Genomic DNA, 16,437 nt, shown 5'->3' with positions numbered 1-16,437 from the left:
ATTTCTTTCACATAAATATTTATTTGTTTAAATTTAATAATGAAAGAAATATATTATCTTTTGATTGTATATGTAATTAAAAACTATGAATTAAAAGGAAAAAGTCAATTTATGTTTCTTGAAGCGGCAATTTTTAAAACAAATTAGACAGCAGTAATAAAATATTGCTTTTAAACAAAGGTATAGCCTCATTTTAACAAACAAAAAGCAATAAACCTCATATTAACTAAAACACCATTTAATTATTTCATCAAAGAAATTATTTCCACGCAATCGTGAGAGAATGTAGAAGATACAGAGATAATTTTTTACATACATTTTGTCGAATTCCATGATCACAACTTTCATCCTAGCTATAGAATTTAATTACTAAACCTTTCCAGGTGTTCAAGTATATATAAAATCTCTATATGTCAGACAGTTTCCTTATTTCGATCAAGCTTAGGGTTGCCAACTGCCCTTTTTTGGAAAGGACAGTGCTTTTTTAGCACCTGGTTCTCCTTGTCCTTTCTTAAAATAGGAAAGGACGCCTTTTGTTCTTTTTTCAGATATTGTTCACACAAATCTAATTTATTTTATTGTATTTTTGATTTAAGTTCTGTCTTTCGAGACTTCTTCATTTACTTGTTGTTTTTCTGTTCTAACTGAACTGAATAGGTCAGCAGGTTATTGACGTGACGATGAACTTTTCATGAATAAACATTTAAGATGTAAATGTACCCAGGCCATATTATAGACGGGGAAGAGGGAACTTTTTCCCCAGGCCCGGAGCCGGAGTCTCTGCAAGTACACCTAAAAAAAAAAAGGAAAACGAATGATATATATTCCCGGGCCCAAAAATCCTGTCGACGGCCCTGAATGTACCTAATTATTTTAGGGTGTCCTTTTTTGGAACTTTACAGAGTTGACAACCTTAATCAAGCTATACACTTACCGGACAGTTTTAATGATTATGTAATAAGCAGCATTCGATTTTCAATTAACATTTCGAAGCTCCAATCGATTGATAATGTTCATGTTCCCCCAATAAACCTGTTTCTAAAAATTACTATTCTACCAATTATTCCCAGCCCTTTTTTTCTCTAGACTTATGTCTTTGTTAACAATATTGCAAATAAGTTCTATCTCTTCAAAATTGAATCATATTTATTTCTTTCTAACATTGTACAGTACATCATACTGAAATAACATCTTGAAGTGATTTCTATTCTTACGCGTCCGCAAGTAGACCAAAGAAAATTTTGCTAAATTCTTACAAAATGAAAAAAATGGGTGAAGCCGTTTTTTAAAAATCTCAAAATACTGAAAATTATATACTGCAATGTGACACTTTCGGTTTAACAACTCTCGTCATCTTCTTTAGTCGTATGAAAGAATTTTCTTGTCAATGAAAGTTATATGGGGCCAAATTTAAAAAACTGCTGCACCAAATGATGTAAATAAATAGTTCTTTGACGGAAATCAAATTTGTATCTGGCGGTTCCAGCATTTGGTCTTAAGACCAGCCACTTCACTTATAACCTGATTTGCTGCCTTCAATTTTCAATATGCTATACTGTTCTGAACGAGTTAGGTTATGAGTCACTTATGATGAGTTGTCCTGTTTAAGATGGTTGTGTTTTATGTTTTGGGGTTGATAAATATTTTAACATGTCTTTGTCTTATAGGATTTGTTAGTTCAGCTCAAAGTCTTGTTAAGGAATGGAAATGTGTCAATCCAGATTGCAATGGTAAAGAAAGTATCCTTGGAGGTTTCTTTCCCGGTTTGATTTATTTCCATTGTTAAGATTGTCTGATGTCCACTCAGACAAATTTACAATTTACACAAAAACAAAAACTCGCTCTTTTATATTTAAAGAAAGATGTTATTCCATATTCTTAAATTAATTTAAACTTTTTTAGTTCCAATATCTGAAGGGGAAACGGGATTTACTTACAGCTCACCGGACCATGAACTAAAATTAACATTTAAAGCTAAGGACCAAGTTGAAGTTTTACGAAAACCCGCAGACAATGAAAGAGAACAGGGCCTCTGGTGGATAAGCGTGAGTAAATTAATTTGGTGCTAATGTATTTATATTAATTTAATAAATACAATTGCATAGAATTTAGCAACAGGTCTAATCCTTGGTAATGTAATCTCCTCTCTAATTATTCCGAATATAATGACTAATAAGAAGTTATATTTAAAAATATCTTTTTTTCTATTTTTTATACTTCTAGACTTATTTTACAAAACATATAGAGTTTTTCCGATTGTAAATCGTAAGTAGTTTGTTCGTTTCCTGAATCTTCTACTTGAATCATTCATATGTGGAGAAAGGATTGCTCTAAAGAATGACAATCAACGAATGAAGAAGTTTGCATAAGAAAGAGAGATCAGAGTAAATTCTTTGGTAGATAGAAGAATATTGAAAGATAGGCTGTATATTTTTGATACTTATTGTTTTGACTATGAAATTCATAGTTTTTTTGTTTGGTTCCGAAGGGTTATTTAGGAAATAATAATTTTACTTTGCAAGCGTTAAGATCATTTTTACAATCAACTTCTGAGCCATAAATATGAATAATTTTTAGCAGAAATACGTTTTACTTTTTATGGAGCGATAAGTAGGATCTCTGTTTTTCTGTAACTCAACCAGCTCCCTTAACCACCCCCTGAGGAAGAAATAAATTTGTCGAAAGGTTGGCGTAAAGTCGGAGTTGTTTTTTATTTTGACCGAATCCTTGCTATTTTAATCCTAAAAAATAATAAGTAAGATATTCAATTAAAATCGATACATCGTTTAAGTTAAAAAAAATTCTTTCCTGAAGAATTCCCAGAACAAAAAAAAATCTGTTTCCTCATATTTTACCTGGACTTTCTATTATTTTAACTCAATATTTCTTAATCTATATGTAACATAAGCGGTCTTTTAATGCTAAATGTCTACATCCACATTCTTAGAGAAATGTTTCTGTTAGTCAAGGAATTCCAAATCCGATACTCCTAACTACTTGCAATAATAATATAAACAAGATCAAGCTAAATATGGACCAACAGTTGCTGGAGATGGCCTATTGGTGCGAAACATCCAACAAATGGAAAATATAGAGGATTTTCATCTGTTAATCCAATAACCTTGATATTTCGTTTGAAATAGTTAACAATTATAGTTTATAAAGGCCATTAATTATTCATTTATTATTAATATCAAATTATTCATATAACTAAATGCTATAGTCCTAAAATCTAATTATAACTCATGTTAACATAATTTAAAATGTTAAATTACACTTATAATTTAAGTTGCATTTAATTACCTTCTTTTTTTTTTTAATTAGACATGCTTAAATATTTATAGATGTATCACTTCTTTTCAGTTAAACGGCAGAGAAGGGTACGTAAGTAAGGAATTTATTAAAGAAAACAAAATATTAAATAAAAAACTAATTAATGTGCGGAAAATTGAGAATCAGAAATCTATATCTATCTCTCCATCTCCGACGTTTGAAATTTCTGATGGTACAACAATACTTCCTGAATATGCAGCAGAAGATGGTGTTCAATTCAAATATGATACAATTGAAGGTCCTGTTGGTACTGAAAATGTTCCAGATCAAACCGAAAGTAAAGAAGAAAAGTACTTAACACATATTTCCGACAAGCCTGGCGTTATTCTCAATGAAAGTGTAAATTCAACCATTTCAGTTTTGAGTAAATCTGGTGTGGATGTGGATAATAATGATTCTTCATATGTTGAAGTTGTAGAAGATAAAAATTTGAAAATTGAAATTAGCAAATTAGATATTTCAGTTGAAAGAAAAGGAAATAGAGATGAGAAAATTGGTGAAGCCGAAAATTCAAATTTGATAGTGGAAAAGACAGATGATGTTAAAATTCAAGCTCTTACAGAAAATGATAAAAATGCAGAATTTGGTAAATTTCATAAACCTGATGAAGTTGATAAGTTAGGCGTTAGAAATGTCGAAGATGATACTTCACTAAGTAAAGTTATAGAACTTGATCAGCCAATTGCATTTGAAATTGAAGATGATAAATTAAGTATCATCGAAGATAATAGATCAACTAATAGAGAAGATGAACTGGATGAATCAATTCAAATAGATGTTCAAAACGATAAATATTCAAAATTAGAAAAAAATATGCGTAGTACTTTTAAATATAAATTAAAAAATGTTAACGAGAATTTAGTTTTGCAATCTAATGTAAAAAAACAACACATTAACCAAAATAATGTCAACGATGACATTTCAAAAGATTTATTGGGACGTTCGATTAACTTCAGTGCTGAAAACAATTTATTATTACCAGAAGATAAAAACTCCACAAATGCCATACTTGAGACAGCTGAAAATGTGACATCTAATCTTCAACCACAAAAACATGATTCGGAAAGTGAGAGTTTTGTTGCAAAAGAGAAAATAATCATCAAAGATTCAGAGAAAAGTTCAACTGTTAAGAACATGGATTTTATTCAAAGTGCATCTTTAGGTGTAAATAAAAATATGGAAGAGGTAAAAAAAGAATCTCTCATTTTAAATCAGGTCTCTAACAATTATACTTCCGATGTTCTTGATAGCAGTTCTTCATTACGTGTTGAAAGAAACTTCTTGGAGAATAATACCTCAGTCGACCAAGAAATTAACGTAAAATCTGAGAATAATCATGGTGTTCCACTGCAAACAAGATCAAATAGCGAACAGTCAGTAATTTCAAGAACAGATTATGGTAAAGACAATTCATTATTAGTGGATAAGAGTTCATCTGAGTTCATTTTTAAGAATGCTATTTCAACAGGCAATAGGAACGATGACTTTAATGTTAATGACCAGGGAAGTGGTCCTCTAATTGAGGAAACTGGTACAGTAGGAATAGTCACTGGACCTGCCGAGGATAGTGGACCATTGCACTCCGATGGAGGACAATTAGGTGTTGCTGGCGAACAGCCTGTTGAAGCAATCAATGATATTTCTAAACCTTCACTTTCTGAAAGCACAGCCACTTCGCACCTCCCAGATGGAGAAATTAATTCCGTAATTAATAATTCCACAAGTCTTTCACAAGACGCGACTGACTTGTCCAAGATGTCTACCACTGAAAGTGTCATCACATCGGAGTTTCAATACGAACATTCAGATCATGTGCAAGTAAAATCAACTAGTAAAAGCGATGATGATGTCAAAGGTGAAGCCACATTTAGCGAACCAGAACCAAGTAGCCGAATTCCCAGGCATATTGGGGAGAGCAACGAAGAAAGTCAAAGGAAGATTTTGAACGGAGAAAACTTTCAAGATACTTCTCAAAAATGGTTTTCGACATTTCAATCAGTTATGGAATCTTTACAAGGGTTATATCTTAGTTCATTGGCCGTGTCCACCATTTCGGAACCAGCAAGTACGAGCGAAGTTATTACCGAAGTACAAGAAATCCCTGAAAAGGAATTTGGCCATGAAAAAACTGCAGGTAAATCAGTATCTTATTTATTTGTCACATTAAAACTCAAAACGTTTTCTTCTACTGCAATTTTAAAAGTTCTAACCTACTCATTTTTTTACGAACTCGGAATTTAAAGTATGTATTCAATTCTCATTCTGTTTTAAAAGTTTGGCATGATCGCAACACTTTTCTTAACTCTGAGAGAAAATATTTTTAAAAAACGCTCTTCATCGGTAATTTCTGCCTCTTCGGTTGTAAACTTCATTTAGCGTTCACATAGTTTGTTAGCCAACATTTCATTCGACAGAAATTAAGATCAAATAATACATTTCATGGGCAATTTGTTTTTGGTAAGTCCTCCTGATTGGATTGTAGTAAGTATAGAGTTCATTGCTTCGGTTAAATTCAATTTTAAGTTTATTGTCATATTTCAGTGTCTAATCATGAAAGCGAAACATCAAATATTCTTAAAATTTAATGAAATATTGGTCTAGAGCAGTGGTCGGCAAACTTATTAGCCAAAGAGCCAAATATGAACATTACAACGATTTTAAAAAAAATTGGGAGCCAAATCTGCTTGTTTAGTAAACTTTTACACTAAATAAGTAGCACACTAAATAATACCAAATTTCATACTTAATAAATATTTATTGATGCGAACAATGTGCTTGCATCTCCTTGGAAAGTTTGAGTAAGTCAGGTTTGTATGTGGTTGTTTTTAATTTTAGGCATGATTCCAAGTTCTCATCAATAAGACGACTTCTCAGTTTACTCTCGATAATGTTCATGCTTGAAAAAGATTGTTCTCATATATATGTAGAACCGAAAAGGGAAAGAACAGCAAACGCGAGCGTAAGAGTCAGGAATACTATTCCAAACGTTGAAAATGATCATGTCTTCCTTCTCCAGGTCATTCAAAGCAGACCACTTGTGTTGTGAACTAAGATCACATTTTTTCTTCTCCAATATTTCCAATTCAACACAAAGACGTTCGAATTTAGAGCGCCATATCTCCTTGTTTTTTAAATCCAGCAATTGTATTTCAAAGCTACCAATGTCAATTTCAAAAGGAGAAAATTTCAACTCGGTTATCGTAGCATTAAGAGGATTTTTGACAAATGCTAAAGTTGCTCTGCTGTTTTTAAATTCCTGAAACCTGCTATAACATACGAACAATCTCAGCCGGTAGCTTGTACATGGTTTGTGTTTACGTTTACGAAAACTAATAAAATTAAACTCGATGTTCGTTAAGTATTTTTACAACAATATAAAATTTTAATTACCTATCTATCTTTTAACTTAAACAAAAAATTATACATGTTCTCGATTTATAGAAGAATTTTAATTTATCAAAATAAGATGTAATTTTTTTCTTACTAAGTTTTTTTTTAAATGAAAATATTATTGTGCCTTCCATGGATATTTGTGCCAGAGCCGCACTTAAGGAGCCAAAGAGCCACATGCGGCTCTGGAGCCGCACTTTGCCGACCACTGGTCTAGAGGCCTAGAGAATGAAACTGAGAGAGAGCCAAGATTTTAGAACTCATACTGATTTCAAGAAATCAGTGTGGTTTTTGTTTTTTTCTTCTACGGAGAATATGGTAGGCAGACAAATGCCCACTGTCGAATGCATATACTTATTCGATATTAGATATAAATATATAAAGTATATTTCAAAATTTTATTTTATTGATAACAGACATTCAGTCTTGGTCAATATGTATTTGTATTGAAAATATATCGTTTGTTCAAAATTCAAGTTAAACTTTCGAATAGTTAATAAGACTAAAGATTACGAGTTTGAGGTTCCTCCCCTTAAAAAAGAAGAAAAAGTTTTGTGAGAGCTTTTGTACTGTTATCCGGAAAAGATTCTAACGTTTTACCCTGATAAAAAAAAATTCAATTCTGTTCTCTTGTGATGCTTAGTCCTACTGCAGTTTTCAATTTTCAGGAACAAGTGCTAGATGCTGTTGATCCAAAGATAGTTAAAGACATGTGCAAATTTAATAATCAAAATCTTCCCCCTTAACGTGGAGTTCCTTCTAAGTTTCTAAATTTATTACACTTTTTATTGTTTGTGATAACTAATCTTAGTGTATCTTGTGTTAACTTATTACCTAAAAAACAGAAAGTAATAATGAAATTTTTCTAATTTTATAAAATCAAAATAATAATTTTAATTTCTCAACAAACCGATTTCAGCTCACTGTCTGTTGATGGACAGTGTTGTCTTTAGTGAGAGAACGTACGGAGGACGGCAGTGCACTGTCAAAAGCTCTGGGCACTAATGAAGTCAATTGACGCATTTTAATTATTGAAAATAATATTGTGGTGGAATTTGATCATTAGTTCTGTTTTCTAGAATCATCAAATGAATTTTGTAGACTGGAGCAAAATGTAGAATCTTTAATTGAAGTCCAAGACACATCTGATCCTAGCTGTATATTTGAGGTTAGTTTTCTTTCAGTTAGTTAAGTAGAAAAAACATTTGGTAAACTTATTCATGACATTTTTAATTTATAGGGAGATAACTTTAGAGAAGAAGGGAGAGAAAACTTTTGGTGTTTGAAGTCAGTATTGTGGCTTGCGGGCACATCCCTAGTGGTGTTGTGTTTCTCGCTGGGATATTACTACTTGGACGTAAGTGTGCTTGTTGCTTTTTCGTGTCTGGAGGAAATATGTGGCAATACTAGATAAATTTGGAAATACATGTATTATTCAATATTCAGTTTATTTTATTTTTTCGCTTTCTTTTGATTTACTTAGCCTTCTGTCATACAGGAAGCGCATCCAACATTAAAGGAATTAATATAGCTATGAAAATAAACCAACCCTTGACTGCGGGTGCCCAATAGACATTGGCTGCTCTTTATAATATATTAACAAATTTCCAATTTTTTTGCTGGTCCCTGCAAAGTTCCTTTTCAAACACCACCCCTAGGTATTTCAGAAGATCAGTAAGTTGATACAAGCGCCTTGAATCATTCACTTTCCTTCACAGAATGGAGAGGTCATTATTCCGCCAGCACTCTTTTTTTCCGACCGCTTTCGATCTTTTCCATACTTTTGGGATAGATTTTGTGCAAGAAGTAATTATTCTTACAAACAACAGCTCTACACTTTTTTCTAAATCATTGATGGAAAAATTGCGTCTATTGCGATATTTGTCTGTTCCCCAATCCCACAACTATATATATATGTGTATGTATGTATATAAAATACGTGTTCCCTTAGTTTTTTGTTAGAAATCCAAATTTAATTTGTAAATTTTTTTCAGTACTTCCAGAATCGAGATACAGGCACCAACTTCATTTTTTTCAAATGGAGAGGTGTGGTTTTTATTTCAGAAATAGATTCCTCTATTTTTTTTAAGAAAAATTTACTTGAACGATTTTACAAGTTATGAATGAAAACATGATTCTTATTAAAACTGTCCGGTAGGACAGTTGTATAAGGGTTGATCATCAAAAACTGCACGAAAAAGCGTAACGTTGAAAAACACCCAACTTTGACAATTTTTTTCTCTTTTTCTATAAAAGATAAAATTCCCAAATTTTCTTTAAAATATAGGGCAAACCCTCCTTTATAACTGTAATTTTTTTGCAACATCCCAGATCTGATAGATTTTGAAAAAAAAAAGATGCCGAAAATGAGCAAAAACGGCATTTTCAGAAATTGTTGTTCTTGTTGTTGTTACCTTTTTTGTAAACTGCGTAGCGCCTAAACGCGTGAACCGATTTTTATGAATGAGGTATCATTCAATTCGGAATTTTATGTAGATGTGCCTTTTGGGGGTCTCGACGCTGTACATCGAATGGGAGAGGAGTTAGCCCCCTTTATGTAAGGCCCCCTCCAAAATGATTATTACTAATTACTCTGTAAATCTTGTAAAATTTGGTAGGATGATAGGGTTAGGGCTTCCCTACGTAACATTAAAGCGACGATCTGCAAGAACACCTGTTAAGGGAAAGTATAGCAATCGTTTCAAATTACCGACACATGAATGAAGTGTCATTCGAATCGAAATTTTGTACAGATTTGCACTTTAAAAGTCTCGTCGCTATGCCTCATAAGGAGGGGAGTTTGCCTCACCCAAGTAAGTCCCTTTCTAAAACTATTATTACCAATATTTCTATAACGCTTGGTCCGATTTTTGATAAAATTTAGCACGAAGAAACGGTTAAAGCTCCTCTACGTAGTTGTGAAGTGCCATCATGCTCTTACACCAACTAAGAGGAAGTACTACAATCGTTAAAATTATCAATGAGTGAACCGATTTACATCAATGAATTATCGTTCGATTCAAAATCTTTGGCTCTTTGCCTTTGAAGGAGAAGTATTGTAATCGCAGTTTATTTTTCTTACTCCTCTTAAAAGGAAGTTCTGAAATCGCAGTTTAATTTTGCTATTTACATACAAATATCTTCCTATTTTATTCAAAACGCTTTCTCAAAAAAATTGTTATTAAGGATGGTTTGGTGACCGCAACTATAATCATTCTTTAAAAAGATCTCTCCAGTGGTAGTTACGGTTCCGACTTAACACCTTATCAGGTTATAACGATAGAATTGCTTATTCCAAATTTTAAAAAAATCTGTAAAGCAGATATGTAAGTTTGCAAAATAGACAAAAATCTATCCAAAAGGTACAAAAATCTCCTTAACAAAAACTTACAGTTTAAAATGTTAAGTATAAGGGTTGATTAAACGCCAAAAGGTACACAAATCAGCAAGTACCCAACATTTCATTCATGCTTAGTTGATATAATTTAAGTAATTTTGCTTTATTAACTTTTTCTTCAAATTTTTTAGAATTTATTAGATGCCACAGACCCTTATGCTGGCAAGTTCGTTTATAATTTTTTTGGTATAATTATGATAAAATATTTGTTTTTATTTTTTATAACGTTTTCTTTTTAACATGTAATTAATTGTTTGATTATTATAGATTAATAGATATTCAAGTCAATCTACAGTGCTACTTGAACAAATATTTTGTAGATGAAAATGGCCAGCATAAGGGTCTGTGACATCTAATAAATTCTAAAAAATGTGAAGGAAAAGTTAATAAAGCAAAATTTCTTAAATTATATCAACTAAGCATGAATGAAATGTTGGGTACTTGCTGATTCGAGTACCTTTTGGCGTTTAATCAACCCTTATACTTAACATTTTAAACTGTAAGTTTTTGTTAAGGATAAGAAATTTCAAAATGATATTATAACGGTTTTTTGATTGAATAAGAAGAAAAATACTATTTTATTATAAACTTTACTCCTCATTAACATTACAGATCATGCTCGAAATGGCCTCCACCATTAGAGATGCATAGACATGGTCTTTCCTGCCAATTGTCCCTTACTGCCAAAGAAATAGATTCGGCTTTAACCGAGTTACAGGCATCTATTATTCTCTGCTTTAGTTCATCTACAGATGCAATTCCGGCTTGATTCTGATACACCTAAATTTAGAAATGCTTTAAGATTAGCAGAAATAAGAAAAGAAAGAAAGTTATGAATAATCACCTTGTTTTTCAGGTATCCCCAAGAAAATAGTCCATCATCGGTGTCAAATCCGGTGAACGAGGTGGCCACTGAATCGCCCCCCGTGTCGATATAACACGCCCATCAAATTTCCTATCGAGATATCTCTTTACATGCCTGATGGTGTTACATCGGTATTTTGATAAATTCTGTAATTTGAGGCAATCATCAAATTAACATCTGTACTGTTAGGGCTAATGAAGCAAGATGCGCACTGTAACGTCTACGAAGATTTATATTATGTAAATGTTTAATGTTTATGTGAAAGATATGCGGGGCGATTCGTTCTGAGCGCCGAATGATTTGTGTATACATTTATCAATTTTTTTAAACTGACGCGAACAATTTTTCGGTTAATTATAAGTTTTAAAAAATTTAATTACGTATGACGCTGTAAGACAAAGTTGTGTGCGGATTTACATCAGATTTTATTTTTAATTTTTTTTTTAATATATAGAATATCAGAAGGGACGGAGAACTTGTTCAAAAAAACAACGCTCTAGCAAGTGAATTATTTGTACTAGAAAGAGAAAAATCTATTCTTGAAGAAGACTTAGCAACATTAAGGGAAAAGGTAAATATCGTATTTAGTAGGTACAAAAAAGTAATCAATTAAAATAAAGGAGTTATGATGTTTCTTGGCATTTTATTTCAGGAGCAGAAATTAATTGAAGAAAAAAATGTGTTAGAAGATCAATTATATGTAACTAAGGAAACATTGCAGAAAACTAAAGTATGTATTCTAATCTAATTTAGATTCGGAGCTAATTGTAGCTAGAAAAAAAACTTGGGCTTATTGTTGTAGAACAGGTGGACTGTTGGACCTCACTAGTATAATTCAAACACCCTTATTATTAAAAAAAAAAAAAAAAAAAATCTCACTTGGTGTGCCAATTTATAAACTTGAGAAAACGGTACGAGCAAAATGTTGAATGAGAATTCCACTATGAGAATTCTCTTAAATATGATTCCTCAGCCAGCCGAAAGCAATATCCACTTGTCAGTAGTGCAATTGTGTACGCGAGTGTTCCGAGCCCTGCAGGGATATCTTGAGTCCCTCAGGCTCAAATACTTCTCTGTTAAAGAGTGTATTTCCATTTGAGCAATTTTTAATATATATATATATACAGGAGATAAGATTATAGAGGCTTAATAGAGATTTTGTAAGCACAAAGTTCGCCACAATGAATATCACGGTAGTCATATCCTTTAGCCACCTGCCATTCTTTTCGATGCTTTGTAGGCTTCTTGCATTCAAGAAAGCCACTTCCTTATAGCAGCGGTCAATTTTTGAGATATCCTTTGTTTTAAAGATAACGTTCTTAGTATTAAACTTTAACTTTGTAACGAAGTTTTTAGACCCAAAACTTAACTTAAGTAGAACATATTACCACAAATTAATAAAATCTAAATGGGGGAACTTTGCTTTGTTATAAAAAACAAATAATAAAAAGTGTTAAAAAATACCTAAATGGAAACATATTGTTAGGAAGAGAAGATTAATATAGAGGAGAAGGAAACAAAACTAATTAAAAAATTAATGATGGTAGAACAAAATTATAATGAATTGCGAAAAATATTTTCGGAATCAAAACTGAAAGCAGAAAGAGCAGCTCTTATATCGGATATAAAAAAGTTGAAGGAAAGCATTGCTGCTGATAGTATCGAGATTTCATCTTTAAAAGAAGATTTGCAGGAAAAGAAAAATGAGGTAACTTTTTTTTATACTTGAAAGTTTAGATGACAAAGAGTTGCGATTGTTGAACCTTCACTTTGATCAGTTAGAATCTGGTGCATTAGGTGCTCACTAAAAAAACATGTTTGTGCAGAGAATTTGACTTCCACTTTTTAAAACTTTTGACGAAAAAAAAAAGAATTTAGGAAAACTTGCGTGAACAAGTATAGGACTTCCTCTTACATAAGTCCTGAGCTGCCTCAAATACAGAATATCGAAAGAGCTTTTGAGAGGCGAGGTATTCCAAATCTTTCCTTAAAAGAATTTCAAGAAATGTTATTAACTGGAAATCTTAGCTTACATTTAATTATCACAATCAGTAAGTGAATTAATATTTTTGATGGTAACCTAGTAGTACGCGGCACCGAAAGAACATGTTAAATAGAAGCTACGGTAACCTCCCACAACTGCTCTCATTAAATTTTCTTTAAAAAAAGTTTTAAACAAGTTATTTGCAAGAGAAGATGGGAAAGAGTATTTATGACAAAGAAAAAACATAAATTAATTTGGACTAGAACATACAATATAATTCTACAACAAATTTCCTCAATGTCGTTAGGCCCACATTACTTCTGAAAAAGTAGGCATTACTTTACTTTTACTTTTTGGTTGGACGTAATAAACGTATGTAGTTATTATCCAAAGTAAAAAATTCATTTTTGTACATAAGTTTGATATGAGCTCTGAAAATTACTGCAGTAAAAAGTGTACCAAAAAAAAAAAATTGTATAAATATAAAATAATATTCTTTCTTAAAAGCAACGAACCTTTTGGCAACACAAAGTGGAAGTCGACATCTTAGCATAATATCGATTGATTCTAATTAAAAAAGACAAATCCGAATCGGTTAGAGTCAGTGATGAAAGAGCCGGCACATTTTTTTTTTTTTAATTAATTGTAATTTTTGCTTAAAAGTTGTAATTTTCATGAAGCTTTGACAAAATTATCTTATAAAAAGTCTATCGAAAGTAAAAACAGAAATCGAGCTCAGCTAATTTTTCGCGGCTAAACCTCTGAGACAAAATTAATTGTAAGTGACGATTTTCAGCCAGTTTAAGTAGGACTCATTGTTAAACATGACTGAATTGCTGTTATCTTATTCTGACTAATTAGTTTTCTATTTGGTCAATTCTTAAGGCCTTTTAGCGAATTTGTACTTGGGCATTTCTTGTTTTAGTAATATTATTTAACGAAATTGTAAATAATTTATCACTAGAATGATGTACGAGTATGTATTGCAATATCAATGCAGATTGCTGCTATACAACTAGAAAGAGAAAAATCTGGTGTGAACTCCTACATGACTTTCTTTTTCACTCAGGATTCTAATCAATAATATTAACCATTAAATAATTAATTTTTATATAAATAATTATTAATTTATAATAATATGATTAATTAAATAATATGATTAATTAAATAATAATCAACAATATTTATATCCAACTTTTAGTAACATTATAAAGTTTATTTATTATTTTGATCGAATCGAATCAATTTTGAAGTTTTTTGTTTTTTCGAAAACGACTTCAATGATTTTCTTTAAACTTGTTTTACTAGTTGCATACATATAGATCTAAAGCTTTTACCTATTTGGCCAGAAAAATTCTATTGAGGGCACTTTTAGGTGAGAGGGTGGATTGGATGGGCATTCTCTATAATGTATTGTTGTTAATTTTACTGCCTTACATTATTATTGTATAATGTTAATAAGAATGAAATGTGGGACTAAATTACTAAATTAAAAAAAAAAAAAATTTAGCTGAAGTGCTACTTACTTCATTGATTTTTTAGTATTTTGAGATTTAACAAAAATGACTCCTACAATTTTATTAAAACATAGTATAGTGGTTTCAAACATATTTTTCCCGGAAAATATGACAGAAGATAGGAGTTGGGTAGATTGTCTCTGAAGTGTCATTTTCGTGATATGTATTTCTTTTACAGTGAGGAGGGTTAAATATGTTGCTAAACTTCAAAGTTTGAAGAAACTCCCTCAACCGGAAGTACATTTTTATTCTATGAGTTTTTTACATTTTTGGATTTACTCGAAAATAGTTCTGTGATTGTCCGTAGGGCAGATCCTGAAGAGGCTTCCTGTAAGGTTAAATATCAGGATAATGTAAGATTTTACAAACTAGTAAGAGAAAAGTCATGAAAGTGTTCTCACTAGATTTTTTAAAAATTGTTATACCAACTTTACCTATGTTATACCAACAGTTATGATGATATTGCTCAACATTAAACTAAGCAAACTTTTTTACAATACCCTGGAGAAGGTAATAAAATTACCGAAACGTTGGTATAAAGAAAAAAAAAATTGTTTTATTTATGACCGCACCTTATTATTCCCTAAAATCATCAATCAACAACGGTCGAAAAAATCAAAACCATCATTAAATTCAATATTTTTATGAGTTTTATATAGATTTCACAATAACGTTATCCTATCAAATTTCGGCAACAATTCGCTTCTTAACTAAATAAGTCAATTTTCAAAAATTAGATGAATCTCTTTTCTGATTAACAATAGATTAAGTCATTAAGTAGCAGCCTTCAGAAATCTCAGGAAGCTAAAATTGCCTTAGAAGAACAAATAGAGAAAATGGCGATTGAAGGTCAAGAAATAGCCAGAGAATATCAAGTAACACTTACAAAAATGGAACAGGTAATATTTAAATTTTCATTTTGTGAGACTAAATTCAGTATTTTATCTTTAAGAATGCATCACCCAAATTCGCTAACAATGATTGTAATTAGACGTTCGACGGAACCCACGTAAATTAAGACGACTGTTGAGACGGACTTCAACAATGAATATTTAATACACGTCTGGGGCCAATCTGAACTTAAAGATTCAAACTATGGTGTTCCTCAGAACTTATCCAACATCCAGAATCAGATCCTTTCTCATGTTTTCAATGCTCTCTACTATTCTCCAATTTAACTTCACAAATACCCCAGTGTCTCCTTCTATTGAACCAGTTCATTCTTGATTTCTGAGTTTCTTCAATAATCTTGCAGACATCCCAAGCCCTTTCTACATTCACCCTTTCCGACGTTAAACCGACGTAAGTCTCGCTACTTCCTAAACACCTAGATCCGAATCCTATCCAGAGAGTTCCAGAACTAGATGTCTCCTTTTTAACACGCCTCTTTGGTTATGGCGCTCACGTACTAGAGGAGCGTTCAATTGTAGCATAATTACGGCATTTAAATGATAATGTATGGTATGATAAAAAAAATCATCGATGCTTAAAATCAAATAACATATAAAATTATTATTTTTCCTTAGACGGTTGAGGAAAATAAACTAGTGCAATCTAAAATTGAAGATGATTTGAGGAAACAAAAGAAGGAGTGTGAATCGCTAAAAATTCAAAAGGAATTGGCCGAGACTGCCTTGCAGAAGGCTCATGGCATTACTTCTACAGAATCTCTGGCTGATTGGTTTGAGATAAAAGAAGTAAGGATTTCTTTATTTGTGGCTGAAAAAGAAATAAGGAAAATCACCCAGGACAGAGAAAACCTGTTGGAATCACTGGATTTAGCAAAAGGTGGTTTTTGTTTTGTTTTTTTTGTTTGTTTTTTTTTCCTGCCCTTGGGGGGGGGGGCAGATCAAAGTAATCAGAGTCACTAAACTTGTTTCTCTTATTGTGAATCTGCCATTCGTGAACTTTACTTTTTCCCGCAGGGGGATTAGAGCCTGCTACTGCTATA

The 16,437-nt window shown here is 31.8% G+C and overlaps 1 protein-coding gene across 2 annotated transcripts in view; it reads left to right on the top strand.

The window, feature by feature from the left end:
- The first annotated feature begins 1,238 nt into the window (after positions 1-1,238).
- Positions 1,239-16,437, top strand: part of LOC141457528 (uncharacterized) — a 42,105-nt gene continuing 26,906 nt past the window's right edge. The window contains exons 1-10 of one of the 2 annotated variants that reach the window (XM_074134661.1): positions 1,239-1,730; positions 1,903-2,045; positions 3,364-5,467; positions 7,803-7,891; positions 7,964-8,080; positions 11,440-11,556; positions 11,638-11,715; positions 12,472-12,693; positions 15,251-15,385; positions 16,013-16,274. In XM_074134661.1, the coding sequence (XP_073990762.1) occupies positions 1,610-1,730; positions 1,903-2,045; positions 3,364-5,467; positions 7,803-7,891; positions 7,964-8,080; positions 11,440-11,556; positions 11,638-11,715; positions 12,472-12,693; positions 15,251-15,385; positions 16,013-16,274 (3,388 nt within the window). In that variant the 5' untranslated portion in view covers positions 1,239-1,609. The remainder of the gene's footprint in view (positions 1,731-1,902; positions 2,046-3,363; positions 5,468-7,802; positions 7,892-7,963; positions 8,081-11,439; positions 11,557-11,637; positions 11,716-12,471; positions 12,694-15,250; positions 15,386-16,012; positions 16,275-16,437) is intronic. The other variant, XM_074134660.1, reaches the window with a different exon arrangement.

Source organism: Rhodnius prolixus, unplaced genomic scaffold, assembly GCF_049639745.1.
Source record: "Rhodnius prolixus isolate KJV_2025 unplaced genomic scaffold, Rpr scaffold_22, whole genome shotgun sequence".
NCBI lineage: Eukaryota > Metazoa > Arthropoda > Insecta > Hemiptera > Reduviidae > Rhodnius > Rhodnius prolixus.
This window is presented reverse-complemented; position numbering and strand designations above follow the sequence as displayed.